The following is a 19,868-nucleotide window of genomic DNA, read 5'->3' on the forward strand; positions in this document are numbered from 1 at the left end:
TTATATGATATGTTAAATGTTAGGGGTGTGCAATATTACTACAAATACAGAAAATATTTCTATAATTAGGATAATGTAAAGAATTACATAATTGTTAAGTGCTACCTGATTTTCTTTTTTTTCCCGTTTGAGTCGAATTTGTATTTTCTTGGGAAAGAGGCAATTTGTCGTTTTGGTTTTAATAGCATTGATAATGTTTAATTCAAAATGGCTAATGAGTATTAATAGTAAAAAACACGAAAGCTAAAGCTTCTGTGTGACAAAATTTTGCCCTTCAGAAAAGAGCAAACCTCAAATCCAAACAAGTCAACATGATCAGAGTAATTAACTACTGTAAATAACTTTTTTTTAACCCATTTTCATTGCTTTGAGAAAAAATTTATAATAAAATTGATAAATTTAATGATGGTTTTATGTTGTCTAACTGTTAACCCAGTGAAATTAAAAAACTGTCATATATTGCACATCTTCTAAAAATCTTTTTAATAATTCCAATTAGGGAGAAGATACATCTAGTCAGCATTCTGATTCTGATAATGAAGAGCCCTCCCCTGAAGCCCTTGCTAGGTATCTTGCCATGCGTCGCCACACTGTAGGAGTGGGAGACTCTCGCCATGAAGTACCAGAAGATGTTCGAGTCAAACTGGCCAATCATCAACCTCTTATAGCTTCTCCTCAGCCAAATCTCTATTGGCCAATGGGTTTTGTGCCAAATACCAACAATCCCCATCTTCCTACTGTGCCAAATGAAATGCCTAGTGTTGCTGTCGCAGATCAACAATTCTTGCAACTTCCTACTTGTTTTGGAGCAGGTAACAATAATTGATTTAAATCCTGAGATTCTTGAATAAAATGATAAAAAAATTTATGTCAGTAATAGGCCATAAAAAATTCACTTTCAAAAAAGGAACTTTCCTTAGATTTCAGGCCCTTTTCTGATTGGTTCTTTGCATTATTGATGAACACATTAACGCAACAATTGATTTTAAGCATTCAGATCAATAACAGATTAAAAGAAATTAGTATTTATGAAAGCAAGAAAGATTATATGAGTTTGCCCAGGAACAGCAGGTGTATGTGACACTTGCTATTGGTTTCTGATGATGTAACAATCTTTCTATTGTATGAACTACTAGTATTAAAATGAGATAATAAAGAGGTTGAGATTTCTTATGGGTACGTGTACATGAACTAAATTATTAATTACTTATAATTAATTAAAAATTATAGCAAAACTACCTTTCATTTTTATGCACAAGTCAGTATATGTCCATTGTTAGGTGGAGGAGGAAGTTGGAACAGGAGAGCTTCTGATGGAGGTGCTAACATACAGTTGTTCGCACGTCAGATTTGCCAAGGAGGCACTAGTTTACCAGGTAGTCCAGGCAGTCAAGAGGCACTTCCTACTCTCAACCAGTCCTCCGCAGGACTACAGTTGCCAACACTTCAGGGCTCTGTAACTGTAGAAGAAAATGAGGATGGAGGCTCGGACCAAGAACCAGACCCAGAAGCTGTACAGAGGTGAGTCAGAGTTGTTGAGATAGATGTTAGCACTCTATACAGTTCCTGAAATGTTCTACTTTCCCACTGGACAATTATTGAATGCTGCATAAGTTTTTGAATATTAAAAAATCTTCCCCAAAACCATTTGACCAAGTTTTGGTTGACTATTGAAGATGCCTTGCTGAAGGATTGCAAATATAAAAAACAGAAAAATAATAATGATTTTGACCAAATATCATGACTATGCCCCTTTTCAATGATTAAAAATAACAGTATTATATTCTGAAAATGATATATAAAATGTATTCTTCTAATTATTTAGATTAATTATTTGAATGACCATATTTTCGAAGTAAAGGCCATATAAGAAAGCCTCTAATGTTACAGATCATAAGTTGCCAAGATTATGACTTTTAAACTATTTTAACTTTTATAAATGGTGCATTGAGAGAAACATATCAAAAGGTGTGTCTTTTGCCAAATTTGAGCATGGTATCCAATTTAATTTAATAATGGCATTTAATAAATTTTTTTTACAATTTCAATTTTTCTATGCACATATAAATACATTTTATTTCTAGTTTCAAAAAACCACATTTAAACATCCCTTTCTATTGACATTTACTAGTATACAGTAGCAATTGTTTACACCTGTATCAATTAAGGTATGCCCCTTACCTGAACTTACCTGGGATAACTCATCTAGTTATACCCCCGGAGCGGGGGTATACTGTTTTACCCTTGTGTGTCTGTCTGTCCGTCCGTCTGTCCGTCTGTCTGTCTGTCTGTCCGTCCGTAACAAAAATTTCTGTCGCATTTATCTCAGCAACTATTTATCGCAGATGCTTGAAATTTTAACACAGTGTTTGTTAAGGCATGCCATATCGTGGGATATATTTTTGTACCAATCGGACGCCAACTTCCTGTTAAATGACGACTTTGCTTATTTTTTAACCAAAATTTTCAAACAAATTTTCGTCAAAGAAATCTCAGCAACTGTTTATCGCAGATGCTTGAAATTTTAACACAATATTTGTATAGGCATGCCATATCGTGGGATATCTTTTTGTACCAATCAGACGTCAACTTCCTGTTAAATGACGACTTTGCTTATTTTTTAACCAAAATTTTCAAACAAATTTTCGTCAAAGATTTCTCAGCAGCTATTTATCGCAGATGCTTGAAATTTATACACACTATTTGTATAGGCATGCCATATCGTGGGATATATTTTTGTACCAATCGGACGCCAACTTCCTGTTAAATGACGACTTTGCTTATTTTTTAACCAAAATTTTCAAACAAATTTCCGTCAAAGATTTCTCAGCAACTATTTATCGCAGATGCTTGAAATTTTAACACACTATTTGTATAGGCATGCCATATTGTGGGATATATTTTTGTATCAATCGGACGTCAAACTTCCTGTGAAATGATGACTTTGTTTATTTTTAGCCAAAATTTTCAAACAAATTTTCGTCAAAGATTTCTCAGCAGCTATTTATCGCAGATGCTTGAAATTTTTACACAGTGTTTGTTAAGGCATGCCGTATCGTGGGATATATTTTTGTACCAATCGGACGTCAACTTCCTGTTAAATGAGTACTTTGTTTATTTTAGCCAAAATTTTCAAACAAATTTTCCTCAAAGATTTCTCAGCAACTGTTTATCGCAGATGCTTGAAATTTTAACACACTATTTGTTTAGGCATGCTATATTGTGGAATATATTTCAGTACCAATCGGATGCCAGCTTTCTGTTAAATGTCGACTTTGCTTATTTTGCATATTCACATCAGAGCGGGGGTATCACTAGTGAGCATTGGCTCACAGATATCTTGTTTCAAAATCTCCAGCTTATTTTAAAGCAGTTTTTCTTTCAGGAAACACCAAGTGCTGACTTGAACAATCAAAAGATTCTCATTAGTCAATTCAACACTCATAACTGACTAATTTTGTTTAATTTCTTATCATCTTGACAAACTGGTCAATAATTCAATAAAAATTTAATTTCAGGTACTTGGCCAGTAGAGGTAGAAATAAACGACACACTTTGGCAATGTCAAATCCTATCCATGAGATTCCTGAGGAGTTGCAGAAAAAGCTTTCCCTACAGCCAATCAGAGCACCTAGACGAGGGAGCGCACTAGGAACAATGCCACTTCCAGAAAGAGTTGCATCAAGTGAGCTCTGAAGTTTTATGTACAGATACTTTAATTTTGTTAATTAGGGCCCCGTTTAGTGGGTGTGTAATAGTCAGAGCTTTTGGTTAAAGGTTGTGCAGCAACCTTAGAAGTTTTAAGGTCAAAGCAGATCTCTTTAAAATCCAGTTAATTTCCCATTGACTTAATCTTGCTCATATTAAACTAAAAGAAATCCTGTTGGCAAAGGTAAATGAGCTTGACTTTGCCAACCTGAAAATTTTTAAGTCATAGGTCAGAGAACAAAATCCTTTGAAATGCCTGTATCCTAATTTTCATTACTAAAGCGGGGCTGTTTGAGATAGTCACCATCTCAGTGATGTCTAATCTTAATTAATTTACAATATTATTGCATAACAAATTTTTGTTGGAAAGAAATTTATTTGCAAATGCTTGCTCTGATTTGTAACATTATGTAGGAAATTAATTGAATGTAATAACTGAATCAGAATAAATGAACAAAGGACGAGTGCACTTATGGGCCCCAATAAAAAGTGAAAAAATGAAGAATCAAATTAAGCATATTTTTTCCCCTAACATTATCTATTGATGTCTATTCCATAAGAATTAACAAGTTTTAGCGCTGAATTTATTGTTTATAAAAAGCACGAAGCTTTAAAACATAGTAGGGGTCAGCAGACATTCGTGATTTTGTATAGTAAATTGAGGACAGGCATTCATTTTAAAGCCTTTGTTTACTGTCAGCCTAACCGAGTACAAACTTGTGGAAAAGACAAAATACGCATTATACATTTAGAAAACTCCTGTGAAAGTAAGAAGTTTGTACTCGGTTAGGCTGGTACCTAAAAAATGAAAAACGTATGAAAATTTCAAGATTTTTCCTATAGCAAGCGAAAGCTATTACCTGCTTGACCCATGTTTGAACTCACGCATGGAATAAATTATGTCAAACAATCACGTGGTTTCTATCCAGGTAAACGTTTGTCAAATGTGCTCACTGTAAAACATTGACACGTTTTAGATCACTTTCCATCATCTTTGTATGGTCAGGAATGTTTGTTTGTCACTATGGAAATATGCAACTTCAAAGCTTCATTCGATTTTTTTTTAAACGTAAAATAATACATAAAGTATAATTCAGCAAACGCGCCAATCGATCCACCAACAGAACAATGTTGATTTAAATGTCCCCTCCCTCTGATTTAAATAGACACAATTCAAGTAGGTTCGGTTCGATTTTTCCGGATTTAGATTATTTATAGGCTTTTAAAAATCCTCAATTTTTTAAATTGTATGCTAATTTTGGTAAAATTAAGCATGCATATAAATCAGAAGTATCCATGAGTGCTTAACTATTACGAGAAAAAAAGCAATTTGTTGATATTTTCTACATATAAACGGCACTTAAAAAGGGCCCATTCTCTATAGCTTAAGTGCACTTGTTCTTTAAATGACAGAATAGGAGAATAGATACTTTTATGAATTTTTAGGTAAAACTAATCTTTTCTTGTTTAGCTCCAAACTCTTTTGCGAACTGCTTACATTTACCAAATGAGAGATTTTCACCTGTACGCCGAGCCAGTGATGGGTTGGCCAATTTACCAAAATACCAATCACATCTGGAAAAGATATACAACCAGACCATACAACAATCTGGCTCTAGACACAGCAGCCAGTCCAGTCTCAAACAGCTACAGCAGGAATGTCAAGAACTACAGGTAACAATGTGTGGGTGTGTTTGACACCTTACCAGGAAAAGAAATGTTTAACAGCATACATTATATGTTTTGATTTAGGAGTTTAGTATTAAGAACTTTAATGAAAAACAGCTCGGTACCTGCACTGTAATTTTCCTATTAAAGTTCTGATAGCGCATCAGCATTTATTCATTCAGGATAGAAAGTAAGCAAATTGAATAGTGTTTTGATTTAAATTTGTAATTATTGTTAAATTTTTTAGCTCTATGAGACAAAGTCAGGGGGAGCTTATGCTATGCTGTCAGTTTCGGCAATGGCATCGGCGTCCAGACCTGGTTTAAGTTTTTGTTGCAGGTCTTGTATCTAGGTTTTTACTTGTCCTATCTTCACCAAACTTGCATGGATGATGCATAAGGACCCGCCGTCACCAAAATTTTCAAATCACTCAACTTAAACCTCAATTCAAATCCTTATATGAAAAGTGTATTAATTTGAGGTTAAAACTTAGACTTGAGGCTGAGTATTGACTTGAGGAAAGTTGGTGACAGTGGGGCCTGGACCTACTTACAGACTTGAAAGACTTGGATGCTGAATCTGGGCCGTGAATTTCAGATGCTGGAGGAGGTTAAGGTTTCGAAGCAGGTTAAAGTTTTTAGAGCATGTGCCCTTTATACCCATTTCTAAGTTACTAACTAATCCAAGCGTGCATGGATGATGCATCTTATGATACTGATGCACCTGACAGGCTTGAATGCTGAATCTGAGCCATAGGTTTCGGATGCTGGAGGAGGTTAAGGTTTTTAGAGCTGGTTAAAGTTTTTGGAGCAGGTGTCCTCTAATGACTATATCTCCCGCAAATGAAGTTTATTCGTTGGGGGGTTTATATTGGATTCACCTTGTCCGTCTGTCCCTCTTTATATAGACGCAATTTTGCCCCCCTAAAGAATTTCTTACAACTGCGTGGAACAGTCTGGAAATTTGTACTTATTTTGAACTCTATCTGAAGTTTTGCACCTGCAATTTTTATTAAGATCAAACAAGATTTAATGATTTTATGACAATTTACATTGAAAAGTATGGGAGATAATCCTTACAGATTTGATTAATTATATTATTAGTAAAAAAAACCTCTTTTAATACATTTATATAAATACATCCAGATGGAAGTTTTTTGTCTTTAATTCTTCACTAAATTAATATCACTAATCTTTCTGATTCAATTATATATTTTAGTTACTTAAATTAAATTTATGTTAGTCCCATTTGAAATAAGCCTTGCGGGGGTATTAGTCCCATTAGGACAGTTCTAGTTACCTATGTTTAATTATTTATAGAAACAATGTCATCGTGACCCAGGAAAGGACGTTGAACTTCAGCAGCAACACACATTTCACCGCCTCCATCAATCTCTCCAGGTAAAGTGTAGCACTTGCTTATTGTTTATTTGTTGTCTTTCCTTCATTTCTAAACACTTACTTAGACCCTTTGAATACCACTATTATAAGCACTATTAATCATAGCAAATGCTCATTCAAAATGAAGAAAACTTTGTAGTTTTCAATTTGTTTATACAAATATGTTCAAACTCTGTGGGCTTACCTGAGCTTTTCTGATCAAAACTGTTTGTCTGTCTTCTCACTGACCACTTGACCAATTTCAACCAAATTTGCTTGAAGCATTGTTATGTAAAGGGGAAAATGGAGGATCTAAACCCTTGAGAGAAGATATGAAAACCCCCCCCCCCAGAAAACTGAAAGTATTTTAAGAAAAATGAAACACTGGACCAGAAATGCCATTTAAAACAAAGCTTTTGTGTGTATAGTGTAGATTCTTTAAACAATGACCCCTGGAATACTTGGAATACAGGTTTGGCAAATATTGATGGATGATAGATACTGTTCACGCAAAAGAAAACCCGGTTTGCTGTCATATTGACAGCTTTTCTCTTGTTACAACTTAATATCTGTTTTGGAAGGAATATGGTGTTGTTCAATTTTCATTTTTACTTTGGGATATTAAGGAAAAATGTTGTTTTGAAGCAAATTGAAGAGTGTGAGAGTGTGTGATAACTGCGTGTGGTTGGAAAGGGGACATCGCAAAACCAATTTTACAAAAAAAACAAAATAATATGAAGCAAAAGAGACAATGGTATTTTGACATTGCTTATAGGAATTTTCAGGTTCTCTGGTAAGTGAACCGGGCATAAATTATATTCATACATGTGTATATATGAATGTGGGAAAATTCCTCTGCAATTTCTGAGTTTTGTTGTTTTATTTTTTTGTTCTTTTTGTTAAACTAAATAAGAAAAAAAGTAATTTGAAGGAGCATGAAAAGGAATAACTTGGATGATGATGAGATATTTGCAACAATTTATACCTGCAATTGTAAAGATTAATTGTTAGCAATATACTGCAGCAGACGACATTGTTGCTTGGGTGAGCAATGTGGCCCGTGGGCCTCTTGATAGTTATTTGATATTACTGTATAACCATCAGTCATGAGACCAAGGCTGGTTAAAAGTAGTCTAAATCCATACATTTCTAGAAATCATCAGGTTGAACAACTCTTAAAACATTAAGCTCAGTGTGTAGATTCATTTGGATCTGGATACTATTTACCATATTATATTCATCAAAATATGGTAGAAAACTGCATTTTACTTAACTATTTTTCTTCTTTTGTACTCATTCAGACAAATAACCAATAAAAGATACTGTATACATGCAGGGAAATATTTGCCCCCGTTTTATTTTTGTTCCTTTCACCCTCGTTGTCAGCGGGTGAATTTAAGACTTGGCAAATCCCAAAGTCTCATATTATTTCTCTTTAAACAAAACTGTGTCTGGGCGAAAACAAGACGGTGCGAAACTGGTTGCAAGTGTAAAAGGGCGAAAATTACACGGGGTGAAAATAACCCTGTATACAGTATGCTTTATAAATTAAGCATCACACCAGGATTTAATTATAATAAAATCAAACCACACAATACTACATAACTGTTTTTCCTAAAATCCAGTGAAGTATTCAGTGAACTGGTGTAAGTTAGTGTGGTCATGTGATAAGACATTTTTATTGTAAACATTCTTTATACTCCTACTAGTATGACATGAAGATGGATGTAATCCTCATTACCTGAAAATGGATAAAATTACATCCTTTTTATTTTGTTTTGGAGGTTTTATATTTTTAAAGCAATAAATGCCTAAAGTTTAAGTATCAAACAAGATTTCAATCCATTCATTTAACAGTAAATGAACAATGAATTCAGATACAGGTATTACTTCTATAGAATGTACCACATACTAACTAATTTGAAATAAGATGTATTCACTGTAATTTCCACATGCAACTACTTTCCTCCTTTTATAGGACTACTCCATTAAAAAGTTTTACCCAAAGTATTTATAACAGGTTTGTCACCTCTAGCTTATTAGAATGCACCTCATAATAATCAGTCCTGTATGTTTCTCAAAGATGTAATATAGTATGCCTGCTATGAATGGGTGTAGCCATTACTTATTTCCAACTCTTACCCATCACAGGGATTGGGCTTATTATCAGAGACTACTGTTATATCAACAAGAATTTTGTTCATAGTGAAATTTTATTTAATAAAGGACCATTTGTCATACAATATTTTATCTGCCCCAAAATTGATGTTACTTTTTATAGAAAACTAATCAAAATATGGCCAACAAATACTTAAATTTACCCAGCTCTTGATTTTCCCCCTTTTTTTTCCAGTGACAAGATTTTGGGGCAGATAATTACTTTTGATATAAATGGTTTTTTATGTTGAATTTATTGGGTTGAGGAAGAGGCAAGATGTTAGCAGTGGCCCATTGGCCCCAAATTGATTAGGCCACATAAAATTAATATTAAGATTCTCATCCTGATTTGCAAAAATATGGGGCGAGTGGGCAGATTTTATTTATTATTTTTTATTTTTTTTAAATCACCTTCACCGTTCATGTTCTAGAAATAACAACTGCTCTATTCTTTTAAATTGTTAATGCTAATATGAGTACAAAAACCCAATTTTAATCTTTTAATTCCATTTTTTTTTCAACTTAATTGTTAATGCACCAAGACATTTGTATCCTTATGATAACAATCATGACTTGAATCACCCAAACGGTAATCCACATGATTAGGCAGCCTAAAATGTTTTGAATTTTTTGTATACCAAGCCCAATTTTTTTCACCAAAATTTTTTTCCAATTTTTCTTTTCAAAATAAAATTAAATGCATCGGGGCAGGCCATTTTCAGAAGGGGCAGGCGGATATGAGAATCCAAAAAATAATTTTATGTGGCCTTACTAAGCCTTGTCATGGTGGTAGCTTTATATATTTTTCCTTGTATTTACAGTCTATACTTTTATGGGAATGGGAAACTATTTTAACAGCACATAGGAATGCTTTTATAACAACCATCAATGTCCATATTTTACCTTGTTTTGGTTGCATTTCATGACAGAATGATGCACCAATAAAACTAGAATGGTTCATGACTTAGTCACAAGTTCACTTGTAAAAGCAAGTTCTGATTACTTGTTAGGTTTGTTTGGTCTGGTGCCAATTTTCTTGCAGCCTTTAGTTGTATAAATGCCAGAGGGATAAAATTAAGAATAATTTTCAAAACATTAAAGTTTGCTATTGGTATATGCAAAATCTAAATAAAAATATGCTGCTTTAAACATGAAGGCAAATGCTGAGTAAAACCACCCCACTGAATCAAGCAGCTTTAATGATAACTACAAACAATTTGATAGTATCCAAGCATAGCAAACTGCTGCTGCACAAATATTGTTGTAATTGCTATGGTATACAAGTAGATTTAATTTATTGCAGGTTCTGTGCTTATTGTATCTTTCATAAATGCATATTTTTAGATTTCTTTTGCCTTGGACCCATAGTAGACAAGTGCGAAAATGTTCATATAAATCACTGGTCATTGCAAAACTATACATATTGTTTATAGCTGTATTATCTTCTGTGGAGGGTTTTAAACTTACAATTATTCAAAGACATGCATATTGAAAGATTTATAAACTATCAAAGATATATGTTTTAATAAAACAAAAAATTGAATGAGAGCAAAACAGATGCTTGTTCAGGTATTTGCATTTTAACATCCTCACAATGTCAATGTTGTCATTCTACGGATATGGCAATTTTTTAATCCATTTTTTCTGAGCTGTCTTTTTTTCCTATTGATAAATGTTACAAAACAGTCATTTTGTACCATATTTTTCACATTTTTATTGATTAGAACATCTAGAGCAGAAAACCTTTGGGGGTTTTCACAGCCTGTCATTATCCCTAATCTAGGATAAATTCTCACATCAGATGGCCCTTTCAAATTACATATTACCACCTTTCTTCTGCATGAGAAACTTACAGAAAGAGGCCATTTGATAAAATGTTTCCACAGCTTCGTTACAATCCCATATGAAATCTCTTTCTATTTGGGCAATGCCCATAGAGCAATTTATAGCCGGCTTCTGGGATTCTCTTCAACCGAAAGTGAACCCTCTACACCACCACTAGAACTTCTGCTTTGAGAAATAGTACAGAAATATTACAAATGCAGTGCATTTAATTTTTGAAACATACCTTATGTTACTTTATAACCTTTTTTCAAAATGCAACAGCAAAAATGATTTTAAGAAATTAAATACTCTTGTAAAAATAACTTTAGCTGGCCTCATTGCATAAGCAATTGCCAGGCTATAGCTATAGTGTAGTAAAAATACAACTTAGGTATGTTAATAAAAGCCATTTTAATGCAACATTGAACTGATGCGATATCTTAGATGTACACATACATGTGATATGTGACTGTTCGGGGCCTTGAAAACCGGTAATTGGTGAAAAAACAACAAAATATTGCATAATATCATTTTAGGCATCTTATTGTTTAGAATGTTGTAAGCATAACATTTTGCATATTTTGCATAGCATATTTTGCTTTAGCTATCATCTTAATTGCAGTGTTTCTCCTTAATATTTTATTAATGAGCAGATTAAAACTTGTTAGCTTTGCTTATTGGCATTATTATTGGTTTAGTCTTCAATTTACATTGTTAACTTACCGGTCGTACTAAACGTCTTAAAATGAACATAGGAGATTAGCATCTGCAAATGCCACTTTGCCTAAGTATTGGCTTCATTAGTCCCCTACCGGTTTTCACTTGAGGGGACTATAGCTTTCCTCTGCATCTGTCCATCTGTCTGTCCGTCCTTCAAAATGTCAAACTACAGATCAAGTTTACACTTTTGTAGCATCTGGTTGACATATTTTCAAGAAAATTAATTTTTTATATTCTAATTCTTTAATGTTCGGGTTCGGTGTGTATTGAATAAACGAGGAAAGTATGTAGTCAATAATAATATCGTGCATTACTTGGACCATTCCTTTTATTGTTTCTAACAAACAAATAAATTCTGTAAAATAGTGTCAAGCATTGTGTTGTAAATTTAATCGACAGGGTTTTTTGTATTATTACAATTGGGTTCGTTATCGGGTTGGTCTGTTGATTTGGGGTATAAAAGACAGTAAGAAATGATATTCTGCATAAGAGTGCATTGTTTTCACAAATTTCTACAAACCGGCAGGGGACATGTAATGCTTATGCAATACTTTCAGAATGCTTGTTATCAAATGTATCTACATGCATAATTTCACTATATTAAAATTAAGCATGCCATCCCACTGACACCTGTGTCTGATTCATGTCTTAAATTGTCTCTCATGTAGACATATAATGTACACAGACCCTGAAGCATGCTGATATACCAATAATAAAACTTTTTTGTGAACTACAGCAGCATTTCTGGCAAAACAGGCACCATATCAGTGCTAAATGTTATGAACAAAGCAATTTGAAATGTTACACGTATATCAAGACTTTATTTGAAACCTTTTTTTTAAATTAATTTAGTGTTTCTAATTTTACTTTACCCAAATGGACTTTTTTTGTCAATAAAGTTATGTATGAAAGGAGGGGGGGGGGGGTTGATCAAATGCAACTTTTGATCGCAGTATTTTGATTTACAAATGTATGAATTGTTGTTAACAATGTAATTGAAGTCTTTGGATTTCCATGTTTCTATTCTCTCAAAAGTCATTTTAAAAATATTTCTTTAATACTATCAGAGAAAATTGAATTTATTTGAATTATTTTTGGTAAACTCTTCAGCATTCACCGCAAACCCTACTATTAAAGTGTTTTTTTGGGGAGTTAAATATAATCAACTCTCCTATGCAGTTACTCTGGCAAACCGGAAGTTAGCCAAGTTTAACCTAAGTTTAAGATTTTTTTGTTATCACATTTTGTCTGTTGGTCTTTCAAGCTTTAACACCAACTTCACCAAAACCACCAAATTAGGCACAAATTGTATTTTTTGGAATGGGAGTACAAGTTGCTAAAATAATGGGCCATGCCCTCTTTCCAGGGGAGATTAAAATATATGCAAAAAATGACGGCTCATAATGCTACCTCTTTTGGGTTCTAAAGAAGATGGGTGGATAAGGCGCGTAAAATGCCCATACGCGGTCGGACAGGCTACTGAAAAATTAAAGTATCAATAAATCTGATGGTTTTTTTTTAAAATCATTTAAAACAATATATTTATAACGAATCATTGATTTTTAACCCATAGGTATGTTCAATACATAGAAATATGTTGCCTCAAACAAGCGTATCAAAACTTGCAAATACTGTCATTTTTTAGAACTTCAAGGCATTTTCTTTTAAAGAGTGGGTCTGTGCTCCATATTTTTCTCATAATCTATTTAACAAACTGATTTCAATCAACAAAAACGTGGAGATATGACCCACTATACATTAAAAATATCATTTTGTATCCCAACAATTGAACGTTTTGAAAAAATAATACAAGTCCGGTAGTTCGTGGCCTTAGTCACACATAATATTTAAATAGCCCACTTTGTTGTGTCTGAAATGGTTCAGTGGTTATAGTACCTGGCATAAGCTAAACTTATATATCTAGGGTTTTTAATGTTACGTGCTCGATACCAACAAAATTTCCGACAATATTTTTTTTCTGATTTTTTGTTAAATATATTAAAAACTGACTATAATTAGAAATTTTGCTTTTGCAAAGTTGTATTATAATATATTTGAATAGATTTAATTGGGGAAAAATAAATTTAAAATTGTATTTCACTACTAAACCGAATGGGCATTTGCGCCATCTTACTCCCCTGGAAGTTCAGTTATGGAGATCATGTAAATTTGTTAATATATAAATAGTGCCTGTTTGGGAGGGTAACTGTTGAAATTGACACCCCGAGACAACCATTGTCAACCGACGCGAAGGGTGTCAAGGGGGTGTCAATTTCAACAGTTACCCTCCCAAACAGGCACTATTTATTTTATTATATTGAATGTCTTAATTTTAAAGAGAATTTTATATAGATTTGAGGTGAATTCAACGGCGAACTGTACGCGCATAATTTACGCGCATGTAACAATTCGTTGTGTTACCCGTTGCCAAGTGTGTTGCTAACGCTGAGGGTAATAGAACGGATTACCTAAACCAATCAAATCAGATTTCAGTATTTAACATGAAAGTATAATAATAAAATTTGTTGGTATTTTTAAATGATATTTTTTCAAAAACAATATGGCCGAAAAGATTGCAACTGGTGTAGAAGCATCCTCAGTGAGTGTAGACTCCAGTTTGTTCAAATCTTGATCCCCAGTGGTAAGGTGGGGCATAATTGGGTATTAAATTTTGAACAAACATTTTATTTTTGTTTGTACATCTATTAATTAATTGAACAACAACAACTATTGTTTAGACTAAAACTTTTTTTTTTGGATGTAAAATTTTTATCATTACATGTACAAGTACTGGTAAAAATCAAATTCACTGACAGGTGTAGTTTCCTTTTCTTAAAGTACATAAAATATTGATAATACATTGTCTTTCTTATCACACCTATAGCTAGGTAACTTCAGTGTGGTATTTCATAATATTGCATCTACAAAGAATATGCAAGATATTAAAATCAGTGGTTTTCATTTGCAATTACAATATTTTGTGATAAACCACATACATACTGGTTTTATGAATTTATGTACAGTAAAACACGGTTATAGCGAACATGCTTATAATGAATTGACGCTTACAGCGAAGTGAATTTCATTCCCCAAGTCTCTATTTCATGTTGTAAACTTGACAGATATAACGAATTACGCTTATAACGAAGTTAAATTGGCCGCCCCTGGGACATCGTTATAAGCGTGTTTTACTGTATTATCTTATACTGATACAAACAGCATTAAAGGCAAGAAATACAGAGACAATCATATTATTGAGAATCTCCTGCAATTTTCATGCATATGAATAAAACTTAGTAAACAAAAATTCTGTATCCAGGTTTGGTTACGGTAATCTTTAATGTTTTCTGATAATTCTTAATGTGTGGTTTTGGTTTTTATTTTTCAGAACAATGTCATGCCTCACTCTCCTGTTCCATCACCACCTCTCGCACCAGCTTCTCCAAGTTTTAATCACAGTAGTCAAATACAAACAGACACACAGACATCATCTCTGTATCAACAGTTACAACGTCTTCATCTTGTTCAGCCACAAAACTACCATCGAGGTAGCCCTCCAAATTGTATATCAGGACAACAAACAGACTCTCCAACATCCCAGTCACTTCTCTTGCATTCGTTTACCCAACAAAAACAGAGGTCTAGTCCACCTCCCAATGCCACGAATTTCCAAAATTTACAAATGATTCGTGAAGACTCCCAAGATACATGTGATACAACTAACAGTAACGAGGAATTCAACATGCATGCTTCACTATTTTACCAAGAAGGCATGGGAGATTTAGGACATAGACAATATGTGAACAAACCTCAGATCAGTATAACTGATACACATGGTCATGTCACCGCTGTAAATTCAGATGGTGATGAAACAGAAGGCATGGAAGAAAGTGATATACAATTACAGCCAAAAACCTCAGGAAGTTTCTCCACATTCCAAGACCAGGTCTCTAAATCTGTTTCCCAAAATTCTTTTCAGCACTACAGTCACCAGAAGAGCTTAGCTACTTTCAGTACAGTGGTTTATAACTCAAACCTAGCAAACATTCCCCCATATCTCAGTGGGAAAACACTTTATTGGGACATTTCTCAAAGTGAATTGCCATTTTCATCTTATAACTGGCCTAATGCTCAAATTGATCATCAAAAACACAATGCAATGGATCTTATACATAGTCAACAGGGTTTTCAGTATGACCAAAAACATTCAAGAATGAAAGACCACACTTTAAGCCAATCAAATGCAGAAAAAGCAATTGACCTATCACAGTCTAATCAACTTGGTCAGAGTGATGAAGTGAATATTCAGAAAGTGAACTCTAACATCAACCTTGCCTCAACTCGTACTGTTGAGGACATTCTCTCGGAACTTAAGCGCATTCTTCAAATTGGAAACAAAGGAAGAGTGGTGCAGTTTTCTGAAAACTTGTTTCGGTTAGAGAACTCGGATGTTCAGATGGAACTTGAAGTGTGTCAAGGGGACAGTTACAATGGTCTGCAGGTCAGAAGGATCTCCGGTGATAAGGGTCATTACCGTCAACTCTGTCATGATTTACTGTCTGGAATTAATCTATGACAAAAGTTGTTTGTTATAGACATTAACAATGAATCTCCTTACAGAGCCTTTTTATTCCTCAGAAGATTCTCTGTTACATATACTTTTTATTCATGCCAAGATACCTTGAAACCATATAAGGTTTTTAACTAGTAGTCAAATCAATTAGGTGGTTTTGTAAAAGACCTTTTGAGTCTTTCAAATGACACTTTCAATTTGTTCCCGTCCATCAGCATCTGTTGTACATTTAATATTTGAATAATTTAATCTTTTTTGCATAAATTATCACATCTGCACTTGCTGTCAGCAGAGGAAAAGTTGCCTGGCATTCTTTGCATGTTATGTTGCCAGTGAAAGGAAGATTCTAATATGTAAATGATAATGTCAGAGAAGGGTTTATAATAAATTGCTTTCAAAAGATGTATTTGGTATATTTTAATCTATTATTATTATTATTATTATTATTATTATTATTGAAATTGTTACTTATATTGATATTTTTCTTGTTGATTGAGAAAAGTTGTCACCTGTATCAATAAGTGGGATAATTTATGAAATGAATCACTTGCACTCCCCAGGAGCCTTAAATGAGGGCTGTTAGATAATATGTTATGTGTATTATAGCATTATGATGATACTCCTAAGGTGAAATGTCCCTCAGATAAGAGAGATAACTTATGCAGAAAATATTCTCACTTTGTTTCCCCGTTTTATGCTGGAAGGCATCATTTATTTAAATTTAAATATTATAAGATGAAATTTGAATGAAACAAAGCTCACCAAGACGAGGCATCACCTGATATATTGTAACATAATTTTTAACAATATTATATGATATAATATTTTATCATATACACATAATACAATAGTGTATCATACTATACAATACTACATCATAGGAGTCATGTTTTATCATTCAACAACAAACATATTTATCATGCTAGTTTGAATGAGGTAGCTGTATCTGAAGCTACGTTTGCAATTCATTTATCTAGTTAAATCAATCATGCAATTTTGAAATAGCACTATTATCTATTAAACATGTGACCTGTTCAAAAAATCTATAGCTCTGCTTCGGCATCCACACCTGTGGAGTGAATCAAAATCACAAGATGCATCATCTATTCAAATTTGATTAAGATTAATTCAATAATAACTAAGATTTGTCTGTCAAAGGGCACCTGTTCTAAAAACTTTAAGAAGCTCAAAACCTTTAACCTCATCCAGCATCCGAAACCTATGGCTCAAATTCAGCATTCTAGAATATCAAGTGCGTAAGTTTCATAAGACACACCATCCTTGCAAGTTTTGTGAAGTTATGACCAGTAGTAACTTAGATATAGCCACCAAAGGGCACCTGCACCAAAAACTTTAACCTGCTCCAAAAACCATAACCTCCTCCAGCAACTGAAATTCATCGCCCAGATTTAGCATCCAAGTTTTTCAAGTCCATAATTGGGTCCAAATGCACCATCTATGCAAGTTTAGTGAAAATAGGACAAGTAATAGCTTAGATACAGCACCTACACCAAAAACCAGGTCCGGACGCCGAAGCCGGGGGTATAGCATGTTAAGCTCCCCCCGACTTCGTCTCGGTAAGCTAAAAAGTGGGAAAATCTACTATACAGTAGGCTTTCCGTGTGGGTAATCTTGGTATAAAAGGGGGAAAATACTGCTATATAGCCATTTTCCCGAAGGGAAAGTTAGGGGGAAGATGCACTATATAACACCGGTACTCAACAGTGATTTAGCATTGATTTAAAGGAAGCTGCACAAGACAGGACAGCAGCATGTTGTTTTAACAGTCTTAATAATTGCGTTCAAATATACAACTTTTTTTTTTTACTTAATATGAGTAACCGATTACATATACTGGTTTTGTAACCGGTTACCATCGTTCCGTCCTAGGAACCGGTTAACTAGTTAGAAATGTCCATCCCCCCAAAAAATTGACCCATCCCCGGTGTGGACCTCTCTGTGTGACCCCAAAGGTTATTAAAACTGAAATAATTAAGACTTGTACAAAAAATTTAAGCACAGAATGCTTATTTTTGGATGTCGTGGAACCGACGACATCCAAAAATAAGCATTCATTGCTTTTATATATATATATATATATATATATATATATATATATATATATATATATATATATATATATATATATATATATATATATATTCATACCGTTGTCTATTTAAATGAAATATGTGTGTAACATCGCTCTAAAGCCATTTTATACGCTCTCAAGCAGGGATATGAAACATACAATGAACAGCCATATCAACATGTTATTTAGTTCGCTTCCGCGACTAAAAATTTTGTGCCAGAAACTTTGTTGAGATAATTTTTTTTTATTAGGGATTAGATTTAATTTAATGATTAATTTTCAAAAGTACATATCAATTTTGTTATGTAAGATTTAACGTTTCATTTAATTTTTCAAAAATAAATAAACTCAAAGCACGTGATGACGTTTATATTTGTGCTCGTGGCGCATGAATTAGCAAAGTCTATTCATTGGAAAATATTTACATCTACGAAGTATTATTCCTCTATTTCTTACGGAAATCATAGCTCTATAGAAACAGCCAGACTGAATCTACACGCCCCGTTTATCGATTGGTCGAAATCTACAGCGGCTGAAACTGACACGCCCTGTTTATCGATAGGTCGAGACCTACAACTACCTAAGAAAAATCACGGACTGCACCAAATAATCATGATGATTTCAGACTCAAATTCTCACAGGAGACGATTTGGCTGTTTCTTTTAGCTAACGTACTTATGTACGTTAACAGTATTTTAGTGAATTCTATTTACTTTTTTCGATCAATTTATTAATTAGTTAAAAGAAATATGTGAATATAAACAATAAAATGCTTTCATTAATGATTCACGCGGGTTATGAAGTTAGCGATCATTGCAAAAAAAATTTACATAACCCGCATTTTTTCGGCAATGTCGCTTGGTTTGAACATATTTTATTGCAAAAACATATACGAGGTTCTTACCAAGTATTACAATTTACAACTGTATAGTAGTTTAGAATGGAAAGTACATAGAAATGGATATTACTAAAATAGTTAAGTTATTGAACAAACGTACATGTATTAAAAAAACCCAGTTCTGTTTGAATTTGGTCTAGGCAGTAAGATTGAATTTACGAGAATCTGCCACAATCTCTGATAAATCTTTGAACAGCTAAAAAAAATATTTCGCTACCTTCATATCCCGAATGAATCACCAAAGAAAGCATTTTATCGTTTAATTGAAAGTCGCAGATTTCCAATGCAAACATACTGAATATAAATATTTCATAATAAATGCTAAAATCTAGTCTCTATGTTCTGAAAAATGTTTTTTTTTCTGTGTTTTAAAATTAAAAAAAAAACACTTTGAGACACAGTTGGGCTAATTTCTTTACCTTAATTAAGGGGTCATTGTTTTATTAAACTTAAACCTATCGTATAGATGGAGTCTTTGGCTCAGTTGAGCTACACAGTTTACAGATGAACAAATAGACGTACAGATAGACACTGCATGCACAAAGATAGAATAGAAAATACCACTTAACCTTTCAGCTTAGGGGATTGAGTAAAATCATATCATCATTGCTAAAATGTTGGAAATTTGGTAGTAAGTACATTAATTATCAATTAAGTTTATTTACATCCTAATACATGAAATGGGGGAAGGTCTCCAATTCCAAATAGAAATTCAAGGGAAAAGTAAAGCTGTTGTAAAATTGTTGTGGAAACAGTTTATGTATATAAAACACACACACACACATTTACTCATACAAATATCTTAATATCTATTAATCAGCATTTGAGATAACTAAAATAGATTTTTAT

At 33.4% G+C, this 19,868-nt stretch overlaps 1 protein-coding gene across 2 annotated transcripts in view; it reads left to right on the forward strand.

Moving 5' to 3' along the window:
* Positions 1-16,431, forward strand: part of LOC105326815 (serine/threonine-protein kinase SIK3) — a 33,718-nt gene extending 17,287 nt beyond the window's left edge. The window contains exons 10-16 of one of the 2 annotated variants that reach the window (XM_034445875.2): positions 500-812; positions 1,281-1,521; positions 3,519-3,685; positions 5,180-5,382; positions 6,696-6,776; positions 8,734-8,775; positions 14,845-15,418. In XM_034445875.2, coding sequence (XP_034301766.1) covers positions 500-812; positions 1,281-1,521; positions 3,519-3,685; positions 5,180-5,382; positions 6,696-6,776; positions 8,734-8,772 — 1,044 coding nt within the window. In that variant the 3' untranslated portion in view covers positions 8,773-8,775; positions 14,845-15,418. Of the gene's footprint in view, positions 1-499; positions 813-1,280; positions 1,522-3,518; positions 3,686-5,179; positions 5,383-6,695; positions 6,777-8,733; positions 8,776-14,844 lie in introns of both variants that reach the window. The other variant, XM_034445874.2, reaches the window with a different exon arrangement.
* The last annotated feature ends 3,437 nt before the right edge of the window (positions 16,432-19,868 follow it).

Source organism: Magallana gigas, chromosome 2 (genome assembly GCF_963853765.1).
Source record: "Magallana gigas chromosome 2, xbMagGiga1.1, whole genome shotgun sequence".
Taxonomy (NCBI): Eukaryota; Metazoa; Mollusca; class Bivalvia; order Ostreida; family Ostreidae; genus Magallana; species Magallana gigas.